This window comes from Strix aluco, chromosome 18 (genome assembly GCF_031877795.1).
Source record: "Strix aluco isolate bStrAlu1 chromosome 18, bStrAlu1.hap1, whole genome shotgun sequence".
Taxonomy (NCBI): domain Eukaryota; kingdom Metazoa; phylum Chordata; class Aves; order Strigiformes; family Strigidae; genus Strix; species Strix aluco.
The window spans coordinates 3,442,094-3,457,523 of NC_133948.1; the positions used below are offsets into that span (position 1 = coordinate 3,442,094).

Sequence of the window (15,430 nt, forward strand, 5' to 3'; positions counted from 1 at the left end):
AGCGTGGCTCTCCCCGCCGGGACAGGCGGCCCTGCGTGGGACAACGCCGGTGGCGGTCACACCTTCTCAGAGGGCTGCGGCACGTCCAGGAAGGGCCGCGAGAGGGTCCCCAGGACCTCACGGGGTCACGGTTGGGGCGCCGGCCCCACCGAGCCGCCGGTCGCGGTCCCTGCAGGCCCCGCGGGCTGCGGCGGGAGCAGCGCGGAGGCCGCTTCGCTCCGGGCGGCGCCGCCCGGGCCCTTCTCTCCCCGGAACGTTTCTCCTGGGCTCGGGCCGCCAGCCGGCCCCGCTGTGGCGGCGCACGGATCCGCCTCTGATTGGTTGCGGCGCGGATCACGTGACGACAAAGGCGGCGACGATTGGTCGGCGGCCGAGCCCGGTTTCCCGGGCGACGGGGCGGCGGCCGGGTGCCGCCATGGCGAGCGTGCACGAGAGCCTCTACTTCAACCCGATGATGACGAACGGCGTGGTGCATGCCAACGTCTTCGGCATCAAGGACTGGGTCACCCCCTACAAGATGGCGCTGCTGGTGCTCCTGAGCGAGCTGGGCCGCGCCGGCGCGCAGCTCGGCCTGCTGGAGCGGCGGCGGCTCAACCGGCTGCTACTGCCGCTGCTGCAGGTCGGGGACGGGCCTGGGCCTTGAGCTTGGGAGGGACGGGAGGGCGACCCCAAGGGGCCACTGACATTGTGGCCTGTCGCGACATGTCGCTTTTCTCCCCAGGGCCCTGACATGCCGCTGTCGCGACTGCGTAAGGCCATCGAGGAGTCCTGCCCGCACCTGGCCAGCTCCGTGCACATCAGGTGGGAGCCGGGGCCGCGCCTCCCCTTCCCGCCCTCAGGAAACCCCTAAACCGGGTCCTTGCGTCTGGGGAAGGGGCGGGGGGGGAAGCTGCTGGGGGCCGGACACTGGCCCCCGCTGTGAGCTCTCAGTGGAGGGGGGGCCCGAATTCAGAGCGAGCCAGCCCAAGGAACTGCTTGCGTTGTTCGGTTAATCCCTTCACTCTTGTAGATTCTGTGTTTTGTGTTGGAAACGTGAGAATACTGCTGCTACAACCAGTATTTCTGTGAAAGGTGATAAAGCCATTATATGCGTGCTCTGTGTTATCTATGTCTACTCTGATATTTGTGAAGAAGTGCTCTGTATGTGTAAATGTATAGTTTAAAAAGTCATACATTTGGAGCTGAAATGTACTTCTACAGGTTTCTTGGTTTTCGTAAATAAGTTCTGAAAGATACACAAACCAAACATCAAAGCCATCTGTTTTAAAGTTTCTATGATACAGAAGATCTGGTTTTAAAAATCAGTCTGTTTTGGGTTCCAAATTGTTTTGTTGAAAGAATAACAATGTCTTCTAATCGTTCTCTTTATTAAAAGAACTCTTTAAAAAGGAAAAAAAAAACCCTAAACCTGATTATTTGCCTTATTATTAATATTTAATATGTTTTGATTTGGCTCATCAGTGTAAAAACCTTCTGGGCTTAATGAATTAGCTGCCACTTGGTTCTGTTTGTGTTTACTCATCTATACCTGAAATAGAACAATATTTGATGCATATTATTAATACCCTAAAAAAAGGTGTTCTTTTTTTTTTTTCCCTGTTTAGGCTAAAACTTATGGCAGAAGGAGAATTGAAAGACATGGAACAATTTTTTGATGATCTTTCAGATTCATTTACAGGGACAGAGCCAGAAGTTCATAAAACAAGTGTAGTAGGTAATTAATTGTTATCCATAAGCTATATTTGATGGGATAGCTATCACTAATGTAATTCACTCAGGATCAGCTTTGGTTTTCTTTTTGGGGAGGTGTAAAGATTGAAAATATGATTTTTCTCTTGCTCAGATGTTTCATATTAACTAATAATTTTGCATATATTGCAGTTCTTACTGATCTTAATGATTTTTCTGTGATCAGATAGTCTATGAGATTTGCTTCTAAATTAATACCAGATTTACACCCTGTAAAATTGAGTTTTTTCAGTTGGTAGGCTGAGATGAGACACTCAAGCAAAATTAAATAATGCCATTTAAGCTTCTGGTTGTTATGATTTCTAGTCTCCTCCCTGAAACAGCAACCTTACAGACAGTTGTCATAACAGATGTTTTCCTTTGCAGGTCTGTTTCTGCGCCATATGATCTTGGCATACAATAAGCTTTCTTTTAGTCAGGTCTATAAACTTTACACTGCACTTCAGCAGTACTTTCAGAATGATGAGAAAAAAAATGGAATTGATGAGACTGAGATGGAACTGACAAATACAGAGGAACTGGAGGGGAAAATGGAGAAAGAAGAACTTGATGTACCTTTAAGGTGATACATTAATATTAAAGCGTTTCTTTTTAAGAGAATTAGTCTTATTTCAGATTACTTCTGTACACATCAGACTAAACTTAAGCTTTATCCTGTTAAACCTTCCGAACTCCACGAATGCTCATCTAGGCCCTGTGTGTGTCCTATCACTAACGACTTCAGCTGCAGTATTGAGATACAGTGTACTGTAATCTTGGGTTGGTTTGTTTTTTAAAGCCTCCTGCCCACTGGCAGAGCTGCGTGGCCTCTCCGTTTCCGTGGTGCCACCATGTGGTAACACTTGTAAATGGCAGCAGTTCTGCTCACTGGTAGAAGATGGCAGTCCTGTTCTCATGCTCGCTTAGGGAATCGCAGGCTAAAGGCCAGATGCTGCCCACAGTTCCCTTTTGTACAGCCCGCGCTGAACGACTTCTGTGGTTGTGGTAGTGTGTGATGTGCCAAAGCTGTTGGAGAGGTCACTTTTGCTTCCAACGAGGAAAGATTGCTTGCTAAGGAAAAGTTTAAGCTTAATGGTTTTGGTTTCTCTTTTTATCCTTCTCCAAATAAAAGAACTTGTGTCTATTTACATCAAAAATGAGAAACAAATATTGAGACTTTTCACCCGCTAAAGAGGTGCTCCGCTGTAAGAATAATCCTAAAAGCATTTTGTGTATCCATATAGTTAAAATGTACTTTCTAAACTGTCTTTATATAGACTCCTGTTTGTGCATGCCCTGCTACAGCATGAGTCAGTTAGCAGCTTTCTGGCTATTTGCTGTAGTTGCTGCCTTTCTGTGGAATAAACTTCTATCTGCTCTTGCAGAACAGCTGTTTTCTGGAGCGATGTATGCGGCCAAAGTGCCAGTTCATTTCATTGTGACTGTCTTCAGAAAAAAGGAAAACCAGAGCAAAGCCATTTGAATGTGTCAACCCCAAATCTTCTATTTGCTGTTTTTATTTGGGTTTTCATGTGTATTTAGGGTAACATTCATATTGACTATGGTCTCTGCAGGTTGAAGATTGCAACTGAACTGTCTGAAATAATTTGGATTGCTAATTTTGACGTAGGAGATTTTATTCTTTATTAAGTTTTTTCCCCTTAGTTTCCTTTCATGCTTTGAGCTATAATATCATAAAACTTGATAAAAGTATGGAGTGTCTAATAAAATTTATTTCCTTGTATTCTATTTCATTGGCCTTGTTTCTAACCAGAGTGCTTTTTATCAGGGAAGAAGAGATATCTTGCAGTGGGCCTCTTTCCCAGAAACAAGCAGAGTATTTTCTTTCTCAGCAGGTATGTTAATTCTGAATAAAGTTGAGTAAATGATCCATAACATGAGTTTCACCTTCAATTTCATCCACAGTGTCAGACATGATGTTTTCTTATATCTGTTAAAGATTTGTTGATCTCTTGCATGTAGTTGCTCAGTATGAGCTCTTGGGGCTAAAAGTGTTTTATCTAGACTTTACACCATATGATTATATTTGATTCTGAGAAGGTCACTTCTGTTCTGACCACTTGCCTCAGATTTGATGTCTGTGAAATGTGCAGTTTTGTTGATTATTCCAGCTGGTAAATACAAAATGGAGCAGAAAGACACATGGGCACAGATGTCAGTAAATGCACTGCATGCTTATAATAGCTTGCTAAAAAAAATAAAATCTATTACCTGATGTTTCATATACATTTTAAAAGTTTAAAGTAACTTCTTAGTGCCATTAGGTTCTTTACTGTTGGGGTTGTTGAATCCGGTAGCCTGATCACGACAAGGCTCCTGCAGCTCCATGAGCCCTGGTGCAACCAGTGTTGAGGCTGAGCATCCTGTCTGTTAGCCTGTTCCCCTCTCTGGCTGATGAGGATGAAGGTCTATTCGTGTGAAATATATACACATGTATGCTCTTGCATGCGTGTGCGCTCTCTCTCTCTTCCACCAGTAACTGGGCTTATAGGCTCAGTTTATCAAGTAACTGGCCCCTGGATTGTCTGGTCTCCAGTTGCCTCCAGCAGAAGGACACACCGCACATACAAACGCATCTCTCCGTTGACCCAAAGGCCCCACGGTCTTCATCAGTTGGCTTGGGACCTCCTGGTTGGCCTGGACTTCCTCCAGTTCCCTCATTCAGAGAGACATATCTGGCCCAGTCTTATCACTGTTTCAATACTTGGCTCTCAAGCTGTTTATCCGACTTTCTGCCCAGTCTGGGTGGATGTTCACCAGCAGTCACTCACTGACACACGTACTCCCGCTCGCTCCGGTTGCTGGCACCACAGACACACAGGCCTCTGTCACCTCTGGTCCCCACTCCAGTTGCTGGCACCGCAGGCACACAGACCCCTGTGATCTAGCTCCAGTTGTGTGTATACATTTATTTTTTTTCTTCTAATTAACATTCTTTGCTCCTAATATTTTTTGCTCCTAATTAACATTTTTTTCCTCCTAATTAATATTTATTTTTTTCCTCCTATTTAGAGTATTATGGAGGAATTGGGATGCTTAGGAGGTTCTGAAATTTGAAGTCTCTTTATTCACTATTCAGTGATGCTTATTCTAGGAACTAGATCATTGTAATTTTTTATTAATTGATCTACTTCCCGAATCAAACTATGGATTTACTTTTAGTTTCATGATTTTTTTTTTTTTGGTGAGAAGATACATGTAATTCTAGTGAGCGATCCGTTGTATTAGTTCTTCAAAGAGAAACTTAGATGGAATTCTTTAAATACCTTCAAACGGTTCTTCAAATAAGCTTTTACTTCACTTGGTCTCTCTGATCTTGGAAAGTGAATGCTATACTATAGTATAGAATAAAATTGCCACTGATGTTTCAGCATCACAATAGACAGAGCTGTTACAAAATCATCTTTAATGTTCTCTCCAAGCAGATAACAAACTGACAAGCATGTATCAAAATATATTGTAACCCTGCAGTTTGAGCTACTTATCTTACTTTTACTTTTCCATTTTTAATCCAGGCTTCTTTACTGAAGAATGACGAAACAAAGGCTCTTACTCCAGCATCTTTACAAAAGGAATTGAACAACTTGTTAAAATTTAATCCAGACTTTGCTGAAGCAGTAAGTATTTTTTTCTTCATCCAAAATGGTTGTAAAGGGATTTCTTATCTCTAGGATGGGATTATTTGGGAGTAATTTATTCGATACTGAAATATAAGCAGATGATAAAAATGTGAGCAAGTTGCATGTAAATGTTTAGTAATTCAGACTGAAACTCCTGAAGGTACAGAAACCTTAATTAAGCTAAGTATTTAACCACATATCTAGCTTCTTGCACAGATATAATCCTCTTAATTTAAGGGAGACTATGTGAGTGCATTCTTGTTGAACTAAAACTTCTTTTACACACATTTTCCTAAGAAATTTCAGGCCTCATACTCCCTAAGTTTAAAAGTCTGTATTAAGTGCAATATCTGTTGATTTTGCTTATTGACCTTCACTTTACTTCTGGTGCTTAATAGCAATTTATACAGAAAGCAATAGATGACTTGCGTTGAGAGTTGTTTCCAGACCTGTGCTGTGAGCATTTGCCTTGTTCCTGGACAGCTTATTCTTGAGCAAGTTCCATGAGTTCCCAGTTAACTCTTTCCTGCCTTACTTTCTAACTCTTCCTCCCAGTAGCCCTGGGCTGAGGCAGACAGGATTTTCTTTGCTCCCATTTGGGGACATGTTTTTGAAAGGGCTGCACTAGGAGGGGCTGGACTTCACAACTCCCCAAGTCCTCTCCACTGTCCTGTTTGTCTGACATGAAGGGCTATTCTGCCCAGGTCTCAGTACCAGGAAGAAAATACACAGTTTTAGCATCTCCTTTCTATTTGCACAGCGTTTGGAAGCAGTGCTCATGACACTGCGGGAGTCATGCCTCATTCCCACTCTTGCTTAGCACATAAATAGAGGGATTCTGCCAATGTAGAGGTCTCAGACTGGGTGGGATAGTTCTGACGGCCAGATCTTGGCCAATGGGACACCGTTTGGAAGATCCTGTTAGGGAAAACAACCAGTTTTGTCCAAGGTTTATAAAACTTTTGCACAGGTAGTCTCAGTATTGCTGCAGCTTCTGGTCAAGCAGTTTTCTGGCCATACAGTATTTCATGATTGCCTCATTAGGCAACCTTTCTCAGTAAGAAGATACGTAGTAATTATAAAGAAAACCTTTGTTTTAATAGTTCTATATAGTTAAAGCTGGCTTTGCTTCAATTTTTAGCATTATTTAAGCTACTTAAATAGCCTCAGAGTGCAAGATGTCTTCAGTTCAACACACAGCCTCCTTCATTATTTTGACCGTTTAATTCTCACTGGAGCAGAAAGCAAAAGCAACGGAGATGAAGGTTACGGTCGGAGCCTGAGATACGCTGCTCTGAATCTAGCTGCACTGCACTGCCGGTTTGGCCATTAGTAAGTTCATATATTGTACCACACAACTAAAATTCATCATGTTGCTGATAAATAGACCTTTTGTTCATTCTGAAAATCTGTTCAGGAGAAGGAGGGACTTTCTCTAACTTGATGACAGCTGTAGTTGGGTTGGGTTGGAATTTTCTTGGAATCTTAATTTGTTTTGGTTTATTTTGACATTTACTTGGTTTCCATAATAACTGAGCCATCTACAGCAGGGTAAGAGTTGACATTTGTCAATGTCTGGTTGCAACTGTTCCTAGGTATTTAAGTTCTGAATTGCTACATTTCCATGACCTCAGAAAGGTCAATGGACACGAATGCCTATTTTCAGCTATATTATCAAGAAAGTGTGGTTGCTTTTCTGTTAATGTTCAAATCAACATAGAGCTGATGATAGGAAGAAAGAATAATTAAAAAAAAAAAAAAAGCGCCATCTGAGCTTTTTTAATTTTAAAATGCCATAGGGGTGGGTGTTATTTTATTGATAAAGCTGGCTTACCCATCTCTCATATGGTTTCATTTATTGACTGCTGCCTGGATGCATCATGTAAAAGGACTGGAGATAGCAAGGACATCTGCAGAACTGAGAGCAGCAACATTTTTCTATGCAGGCAGATACTTCACGTTGCCCCTGTTCAAACAATAGGTTGGCACACTGGCGTGTACGGGGTTGGAAAGCCCACTTAGGGGTTACAGTTGCATTTTTGTAGGGGCTTGCAAATTATCCTCAAGACTAGAATATTCTGCTAAAGTGCTAGGAGGAAAATACAGGCTTTCTACAATCAGTTATCTTCTGAGTGTGATATGCATAATTTAGATCAATATTCCTCTGGATCATAATGCTGTATTTTAAGCCCTGTGGGAATACTAATACATTCTCCCTTTTTGTTTGCCGATAGCCAGCAGGCTGAACTTGCACTTCAGGAAGCCATCCGAATTGCACAGGAGTCTAACGACCATGTTTGCTTGCAGCACTGCCTGGTAAGATAGTTGTGTTGAAACAGAGGTTAAGTCACCTTTGCCTCTGTTATCTGAGCCTTTGCCCCGTGAACACTCTTACAATAGTATCTCATCAAATGCATCAGTAATTTAAATGTGACTGTCCAGCAGCAGGGTGACAGGATGACGCTGCTTCTGGCAGATGGGTCACAAGCAACAAGCTGTAGGGAGATCATGGGATGGCTTTGTTGCAATGAAGGATTACTTTCTTAAACGGGAGTTGTGATCCCACAGTACTAAGAACTCACAACTAAGCTTAGATGTTTTAAAAAGACAAAGTATTTCCTAAACTTCCTCCTTATTGTCTGTTGGATTCTCAGAGTGTAATCAGCCTTCTTTTGAGCAAACAAAAAGGAGGAGGGAAGGACTTAGGTTCCTCTGTATTTTGTTCTGTAATTAACATTATTGATATAATGAATTGGCATCAGTGCTATCAAACTCCTGAGATACTGCTTTCCGCAGCAAAGTTATAATGGGATTTCTGTGCATTAGTCTGAACCTCCAGCGTCGACCGCTGTCAAATCAGTGTCCCAGCCTAGCTGCACTTTTGATCTGTTTTGCTGTGCAGCATTTAATAGAAGTTTCCTTAGTATCATATTAATTCTAAAGAGTGGTTTGTATTTCCAGTGAGTTTTTGTGCAGGCTGTGCAAAAAGTAAGAGAAGGTAAAAGTGCTGCACCCATTAGCTATTTGCAATGAGATTTTATCTTTTTTTCTTTGATAGAGCTGGTTGTACATCTTGGAGCAGAAGATATTCGATAGCTGTGTTCTGCTGGAGCACTCTGTAAACAAATCCTTACATTTTGGTTTGCCAGTAAGTCCGTTTCATTTATCTTTAACTTTATTCTAGAACAAAAACATGTGGTGAGGAGAGCACGCGTGATAGGGTTTGGGGTTTTGTGGCTGGTCTGTTCAAAATACATAACTGAATTTAGACAAATCTGTTTTAACAGTCCAAAATGTAGCGGTTTCTACTGTTTTTACTCTTCATGTTAACAAACCAGAGTTCAGTTGCTTTAATGCCAGTGCATTATTGCAAGGCTCACTGGTTTTCCTTCTAACTTGTTTGTTTTTCAGGCAGAAAAACTCTGTGGCTACTAGCCTGGCTCCGTGCACCGTTTTGGCCTTTGGCCTGTAGCACAATCTGCTGGTGTCAAGGGAGGTTCTTAAGCCTCTGCCTTCCCTGAAACTCAGTGCTGATGCCTCTGGCAGGCCTTTGAACACATGTTTACTTGTATAGCTCCGTCCCAGCTGTGAAATCTTGCAAGGCAGCCCTCCCCTAAGATAGTTTTGTGCCCTGAATCTGTTGGCTGTTTGGTTCTGTCTTCCTCAAGATCTGCAAACTCTTTAAGAGAATTGTTCTAAAAGGAACTAAACTGCTGATGTTGGGAGACGAGAGCAGACATGGCTGCTTGGTGGGGAAGGGGAGGGAAGGCTCTGTGTTTTCACAGCTGTTTCGTCGTTGGAGAAATCCAGGTACAAGCCCTGTCATCCTCTTTAAGACTTCTGTGTGGGGGAGTGGAAATTACCTTTCACATCTGACAAAATGGCATTCACATAGTGTGGGTGTGCATAAGTGGGTATTTAAAGAAATGCCTCGAGCAGTGTTCCTTTGTCTGTGCTGAATAACATCACCTCTTTGGGATTTTTTTCTTAGTTTAGAACTCTTGCTCCGATGAAATTTGTAAGCATCCTGTACTCTATTAGTCTTTCAATGCTGTTGGTATTTTTTTTTTTTTTTTTTATTTCTTCCTAGTACCTTGCTTCCCTGGGAATACAGTCCTTGGTTCAGCAAAGAGCTTTTGCAGGAAAGGCTGCCAACAAACTAATGGATGCCTTAAAAGATTCTGATCTGTTGCACTGGAAACACAGTTTGTCAGAGCTTATTGATATCAGTATAGCACAGAAGACTGCCATTTGGAGATTATACGGCCGCAGGTATTTTCTTTCTTTTGAGCTCTTGGGTTAGCTCACTGTACTTATTAGCACATAATGCATTTTGAGTTATTTATATAGGTGTAACAAGTGACTGTGTCTCTCCAGTGCACTAAAATAAAGCAATCAGACTGTGATTCAGTACAGGCTGAGTGCAATTATTTCCATTCTCTTGTGTTCCTTTAAAACTCGTGCTGGAGAAGGGATTGAGTTTCCATTTAGTAGCGGCAAATAGATCACAAGTTGTTCCTGTGCCCCCATTTTCAGCATCTCTGTGCTTAGGCTGTCTGCAGCTTTTGGTATGTAGTACTTGATGTGCCTGCATAGTGCAGAGTTCCTGAATAGCAGTTGTTTTACAGGTTTTCGTTCTCCCCCAGGCCCCTGTCTTACCAGAAAATGTAGACTGTTGTCATAACAAGACCATAGATTAAAAATGGCGATTGTTTGTTGCTTGAAAGCTAAAAGATGTTTCTCTTGCACAAGCACCATGGCACTTCAACAAGCCCAAACACTGCTGAGCATGAACAGTCTGGAGGCTGTGAACGTGGGCGTTCAGCAGAATAACACAGAGTCCTTCGCGGTAGTATTGTGTCACCTGGCTGAGCTACACGCAGAGCAGGTGAGTTTTATGGCTAGTTGCACAAAATGTCATCTGGGTGAGAAGGCGTGTGGGTGTTATTGACAGAGAGGGCGAGACTTGACTCGTGTTTTGTTCTGCCTTTAATGTCTGTGTTGGGGGTGAAGAAAATGCAGGGTTTGTGCTTGGCAAGTTCTTTCCATGAAGGTTGTGTTGAAATCGAGGGGAGTGGTGCTTGCCCCAGCGTGCATTCATCAGAGTGCTGTTCCTGTGTTACAGGGATACTTTGCAGCTGCTTCTGAAATATTGAAACATCTAAAGGAGAGATTCCCTCCCAATAGTCAGCATGCACAGGTAGAATATTTATAATTTAACCTGTAAATTATGTAACTATTATACATGGGATCTGAATTCCATTGCATCTGAATTCTTTCCTCAAGGCTACACATTTGCTAATTTCACTTGGCTCCTGACCTCACAGGAAGCTGTGGCATAAACTTTTCTACAGAAACATGAAAAAGATGCCTCTGTTTTAAGACTGGTGAGACATTTGTCTCACCACAGCCTCCTAAGAAAAAGCTGTTTAAATAGAAATGTCATTGACAGAGAAATATACATCTCCTTCGTGAGCACATACAGGATTAAAGCTCTGCATTGATTTGGAGCTTCAAAGTTCTGTTTAATTAGTGCTACTTATTTTGATATATTACAATCCAGAAATAACTGAGAGAGTAGGCCGGTTTCTGTGTGACTCTGGGAAGCACATTAACACACAGGCCTATAAGATAGTATTTACATCGGAGTGTTCGAGATTCCATGACATACAGTTTGGTCCTTCTCTTTTTGCTACTGAACAATTCTACTCTTTCAAAGCATTAATAATGATGTAAAAGAGCTTTTTTACTTAAAATGCAGTCAAATAGGTGAGCTTTGGTATTGAAGCATTAATCCAGACTTGAGCATTTCTGTTGAGGACAGTAATTTAGTAAATACAGTAATTAGACAGTGGAATTAGTTGTGTCTAGACATAAATATCCACAGGGGAAAATAAAAAGCGTGTTCTAATTTGGGATTAGAAAATGAGCAGGCACAACTTCTAAAACTTGTTCCTGGATGTTCTTTTGTTTAGCTTTGGATGCTGTTTGATCAGAAAATACAGTTTGAGAGAGCCATGAATGATGGCAGATACCATGTAGCAGATTCTCTTGTAGCAGGAATTACAGCACTTAATAGCATTGAAGGCGTATACAGGTAAGAAATCATGAATCTGCATACACTTGCAGGTGTGTCCCATGAAGATAATGAAAAATTTAGCAAAACGATTGCTGGCGGTCACGTGTGCTTACATGTTCTTCCCTTTCCAGAACTAATTATGGTCATGTTGTCTAACCTGTAGTGCTTATTCCCTTAGACTGTGTTCTGCAGTAATAACTTCTGGTTGTTTCTCTGGACATTTTAAGAACTGGAATAGCACTGCTGAAGTTGGTGTTATTGTAGAGCTGTAGATCTGTTGTGAGAAAACAAAATGCTTCTTCAAAATCTGACATGGTAACTGTACTCCAGCCTAAGCACAAAGCAGAATTGTACATCCCATAGCCAGGGATCTCAGGCCTGGTCTGAGCTTGAGTGTCTTCATCTGTGTCCTGGTTTCTACATCTATGAAATGGAACAATATGATTTTTCTCTCACCTTAATGGGTTCTTGTTTCTAAATGAGAACGATATGTTAGAAGTAGGTAGGGTTAAAACTTGTCATTTGGTGAGTATGTAAAACAACTTACTGTTAAAAGCAATTTCTTGTTGATTTTCAATGAGGCAAAACACCTAAAAACATAACCAGTGCCAGTAAGCCGGAAGATCAGTATTCAAGCTGTGGGACCTGATGCTTGTCCTTCTGGAATTGGACTGTTTATGATTTCCCTGATCCTTAAATATTCTACTCGGTGTCTGGGCTCAGGGCATTTGTACACATCCCCTACTGCTGTGTATTTGTTTCTCATTTCCCTGTTGCTCCATATCGTTGTTAGCTCGAGCCAATTTTAGCTACTTGACCTCATACCTGGTTTTCTTACAAATAATTACCTATGCTTTCTAGCTTGCATGCCCTCCTGCGTCTGCTGCCTGTTTGGCCTTTGGTTTTGGCAATCCCTGTCTTCTATCTAAAGCTGATTTATGAGTTGGATCCTTTCTGCCTGTGAGTTGTCCAGTTGGAATCAGAGATATCTGTTTTTCCCCCCTGCCGGTGTGTGTAGCATGCGTACGCTTTGCCAGAATGCCATTCTGCAGTTACAACAAACAGAGGTCACAAAAAGAGACCTATTTTACTGTGTTCTGAAGAGCAGAATTGTATCTAAAGTATAAATATACAATCAGTGATGTTTTCTTTCTACCACGGCAGAAAAGCCATTGTCTTGAAAGCCCAAAATCAAATGTCAGAGGCACACAAACTTTTGCAGAAGTTGTTGATCCACTGCCAGAAAATCAAGAACACTGAGATGGTGATTAGGTAAGAATGTTTAATTTTCAGACTCTTAAAGCCACTTTGCAGTGATTAGAATCAGCCGTTTCAATTTGTCTGTGTTCAGACTTCATTAGTCTTCAGATTACCTACTATGATTTGGAGATTACAGAATAATTTCATTTATTAATCATGGTGTGGAGGAATCCTCGAACTATTGCGGAATTGAAACCTAGTAAACTTTAATATGGAAGCTAAAAGGTAGAAAATTTATTTTAAAGTTCCATGAAGACTTGGGGAAGGAGGAAACACTGCATCCAAAATAAATAGGGAATAGAAACATGTGTGTAATTGTAGCTTGGTCCTAACCTTCAGAGTAGTTTCAGTGTTGTTTAATCTTTTGTGTGTCAGTGGCATCTCCTCTTAAGGGTGTAATTGAAGTTTATGGTATATGCAGTAATGTAATTCAGAATAAAATCCATACCATTATGGATGGAATAATTGGGGAACAAGTGGACATCTTTCATCAAAAGAAAATGTTTGCAATTCTCTCCCCCTGTTTTGGTTAGTGTACTGCTGTCAATAGCAGAGCTCTACTGGAGATCTTCATGTCATACCATAGCGCTGCCCGTCCTGCTGCAGGCTCTTGCCCTCTCTCGAGAATATAGTCTGCAGTACTTGGCTTCTGAAACTGTGCTGAACTTGGCTTTCTCCCAGGTATGTCTGATTTGTGTTTTCACAGGGCTGAGGGCAACGTTTATTCTGGGGATCTGGATACTGCTTTTACTCCTGTGAGATTTAAGAACACAGCCTTGTTGGACTTAAATTATCGATTTTGAAGTAGTATATTCTAAATGTAAAATCTGTTGAGGAAGTTGTTAAAAGTTGAGTTTCATGTGTATTAGTAAGATGTGTAGTTAAGCAGGCAAATTGGCCCTGCCTTCATTTTTTCAGTTGTTATTTTTTCTGCTAGTATTTTGGTTTTCTAGTAGCACAGTTTGGCATGCGTTTGAATTAAAAATAATGCTTGTAATGGAGTTCAGTTATACTGTTTATTCTGAGCTGGCAGAGACGTGGTTGTCAGCACTGACTGCAGCAGAGAAGCCATGCCTAATTATTTCAGATAGTAGTTCATTTCTACTAATAAGTTTAGATTTAAAAGAAGATTGTGGGGAAAAAATTTATGTCCTTGCCTGCGGTGTGTTGTGTTATTAGAAACAGATGTGGCTTATGTTGGTCTTCTCTGAAGAAGCTGCTCTCACCAGTGGATTCTGGTATTAGACCAGCAAGTATTTCTCTTTCAGCTGATCCTTGGCATTCCTGAACAAGCCCTGAATATTCTGCACATGGCAATAGAACCTGTCTTGGCCCACGGAGCTGTCCTGGACAAAGGCTGTGCCATGTTCTTGGTGGCCAAATGTCAGGTGGCTTCTGCAGCTTCCTACACTCCACAAAAGAAGATTGAAGGTAGCGTGAAGAGTAATTCTCCTCACTGAAACTGCGCTCAGAAGTTGAGAAGTGCAAACCAGTGTATATATTGGAGTCCTGCTGCACGATCACTGTTAAAAAAGTTTAAATGATACAGCAGAGTGTGTTTTACCTAGCTATCGGATAGCAAAATTAATTTGGACTTAGTTATTCAATAGATGCAGTGTTTATGATGGAATCTTGTTTATCTGCATACTTTCACACCCATATTTTGCAGCAAAGGCTGAATAACAGAAACTAACTGAAAGACCATGTTGCTAAGACACAAATTGTTTTGAAAAGCTGAGGAATTTCTAATTGTGCTCCTTAGAACTGAGCTGTACTGCTTGGAGTTGTTATTGTGATACTATCTTAAATATGACTGTCCCCCTTTTTTCCACAGCTTTGGAATCTGCGATCTTGAATCTAAACGAAGCCAAGACTTACTTTGCCAAAGTGGACTGCAAAGAGCAGCTCAGAGATGTTCTCTACTTCCAAGCCCGGCTGTTCCACACCCTAGGCAAGACCCAGGAAAGGAACAAATGTGCCATGTTGTTCCGTCAGTTGCACCAGGAACTGCCGGCACATGGTGTCCCCTTAATCAATGCCTTCAAGTGATGCAATTAAAGATGAGATTCGTTTGTTTTCCTGTTTTTTTACAAATGTCTTTTTATTATATTCAGTCATCTGTGTTTCAAAATAACTGCCAATAAATCATGGTCTTCTGTTGAACAAACTTGTGTTTTGTTTGTAATGACTTAAGGGAAGACGTAAGTTTCCACCCATTTCACTTTTATTCTGTACTTGAAATTAAAGAGTCAGAACGGGGAAAAAAAAAAAAAGAAAAGACTCTTGACTGCATTATAAACACGCTGAGGGGAGTAGCACAGTCACGATGAAATAATATCTGTTCTTAGTAGTGACATTTTCAGAATCAATGCTGGCTTTATGAACACTGGGGTACAAAAAATAGTGGAAAATGTAGGCAAAGCTCCTCCATGCTCATTTTAAGCAGTATAGAACGGGGAGTCTCATTTAAAACATGTCCTTGCGTTTAACCTGTCTAAAAGTTGCTGTTTGCTCTCTAGACTAAACTACTCTGGTGCTGGCCAGGATTCAGTTGGAGAGGTCAAATGGTGCAAAGTCCTGGCACTGTTGTTACATGTGTCCTTGTGCAAAGAGTGGCTGAGAAAAGTTAGTGCAGAACAAAAGCCGCGGCTCAGCTGAAATGTTTTCACTGTATGTGTTCTCCCCTAGGCGCTGCGTGTAATTCACCTGCTCTGGTTTCATG

General features: G+C 41.6%; 1 protein-coding gene across 1 annotated transcript; it reads left to right on the forward strand.

Annotated features, from left to right (window-relative positions):
- The first annotated feature begins 373 nt into the window (after positions 1-373).
- Positions 374-14,875, forward strand: ANAPC5 (anaphase promoting complex subunit 5). The gene is made up of 17 exons (XM_074844214.1): positions 374-619; positions 722-801; positions 1,605-1,714; positions 2,116-2,311; positions 3,518-3,584; positions 5,265-5,366; positions 6,511-6,701; positions 7,604-7,685; positions 8,428-8,517; positions 9,460-9,641; positions 10,122-10,257; positions 10,495-10,569; positions 11,345-11,466; positions 12,613-12,720; positions 13,242-13,389; positions 13,977-14,139; positions 14,543-14,875. Exons 1-17 carry the CDS (start codon positions 416-418, stop codon positions 14,755-14,757), a joined length of 2,271 nt encoding a protein of 756 aa, XP_074700315.1. The 5' UTR covers positions 374-415; the 3' UTR covers positions 14,758-14,875.
- Positions 14,876-15,430: the final 555 nt, after the last annotated feature.

Coding starts and splice junctions, on each gene's coding strand:
- ANAPC5 (XM_074844214.1), top strand. CDS start 416: ATGGCGAGCGTGCACGAGAGCCTCTACTTCAACCCGATGATGACGAAC. Junction 3,585..5,264: donor AGTATTTTCTTTCTCAGCAG/GTATGTTAATTC, acceptor TTTTTAATCCAG/GCTTCTTTACTGAAGAATGA. Junction 6,702..7,603: donor CACTGCCGGTTTGGCCATTA/GTAAGTTCATAT, acceptor GTTTGCCGATAG/CCAGCAGGCTGAACTTGCAC.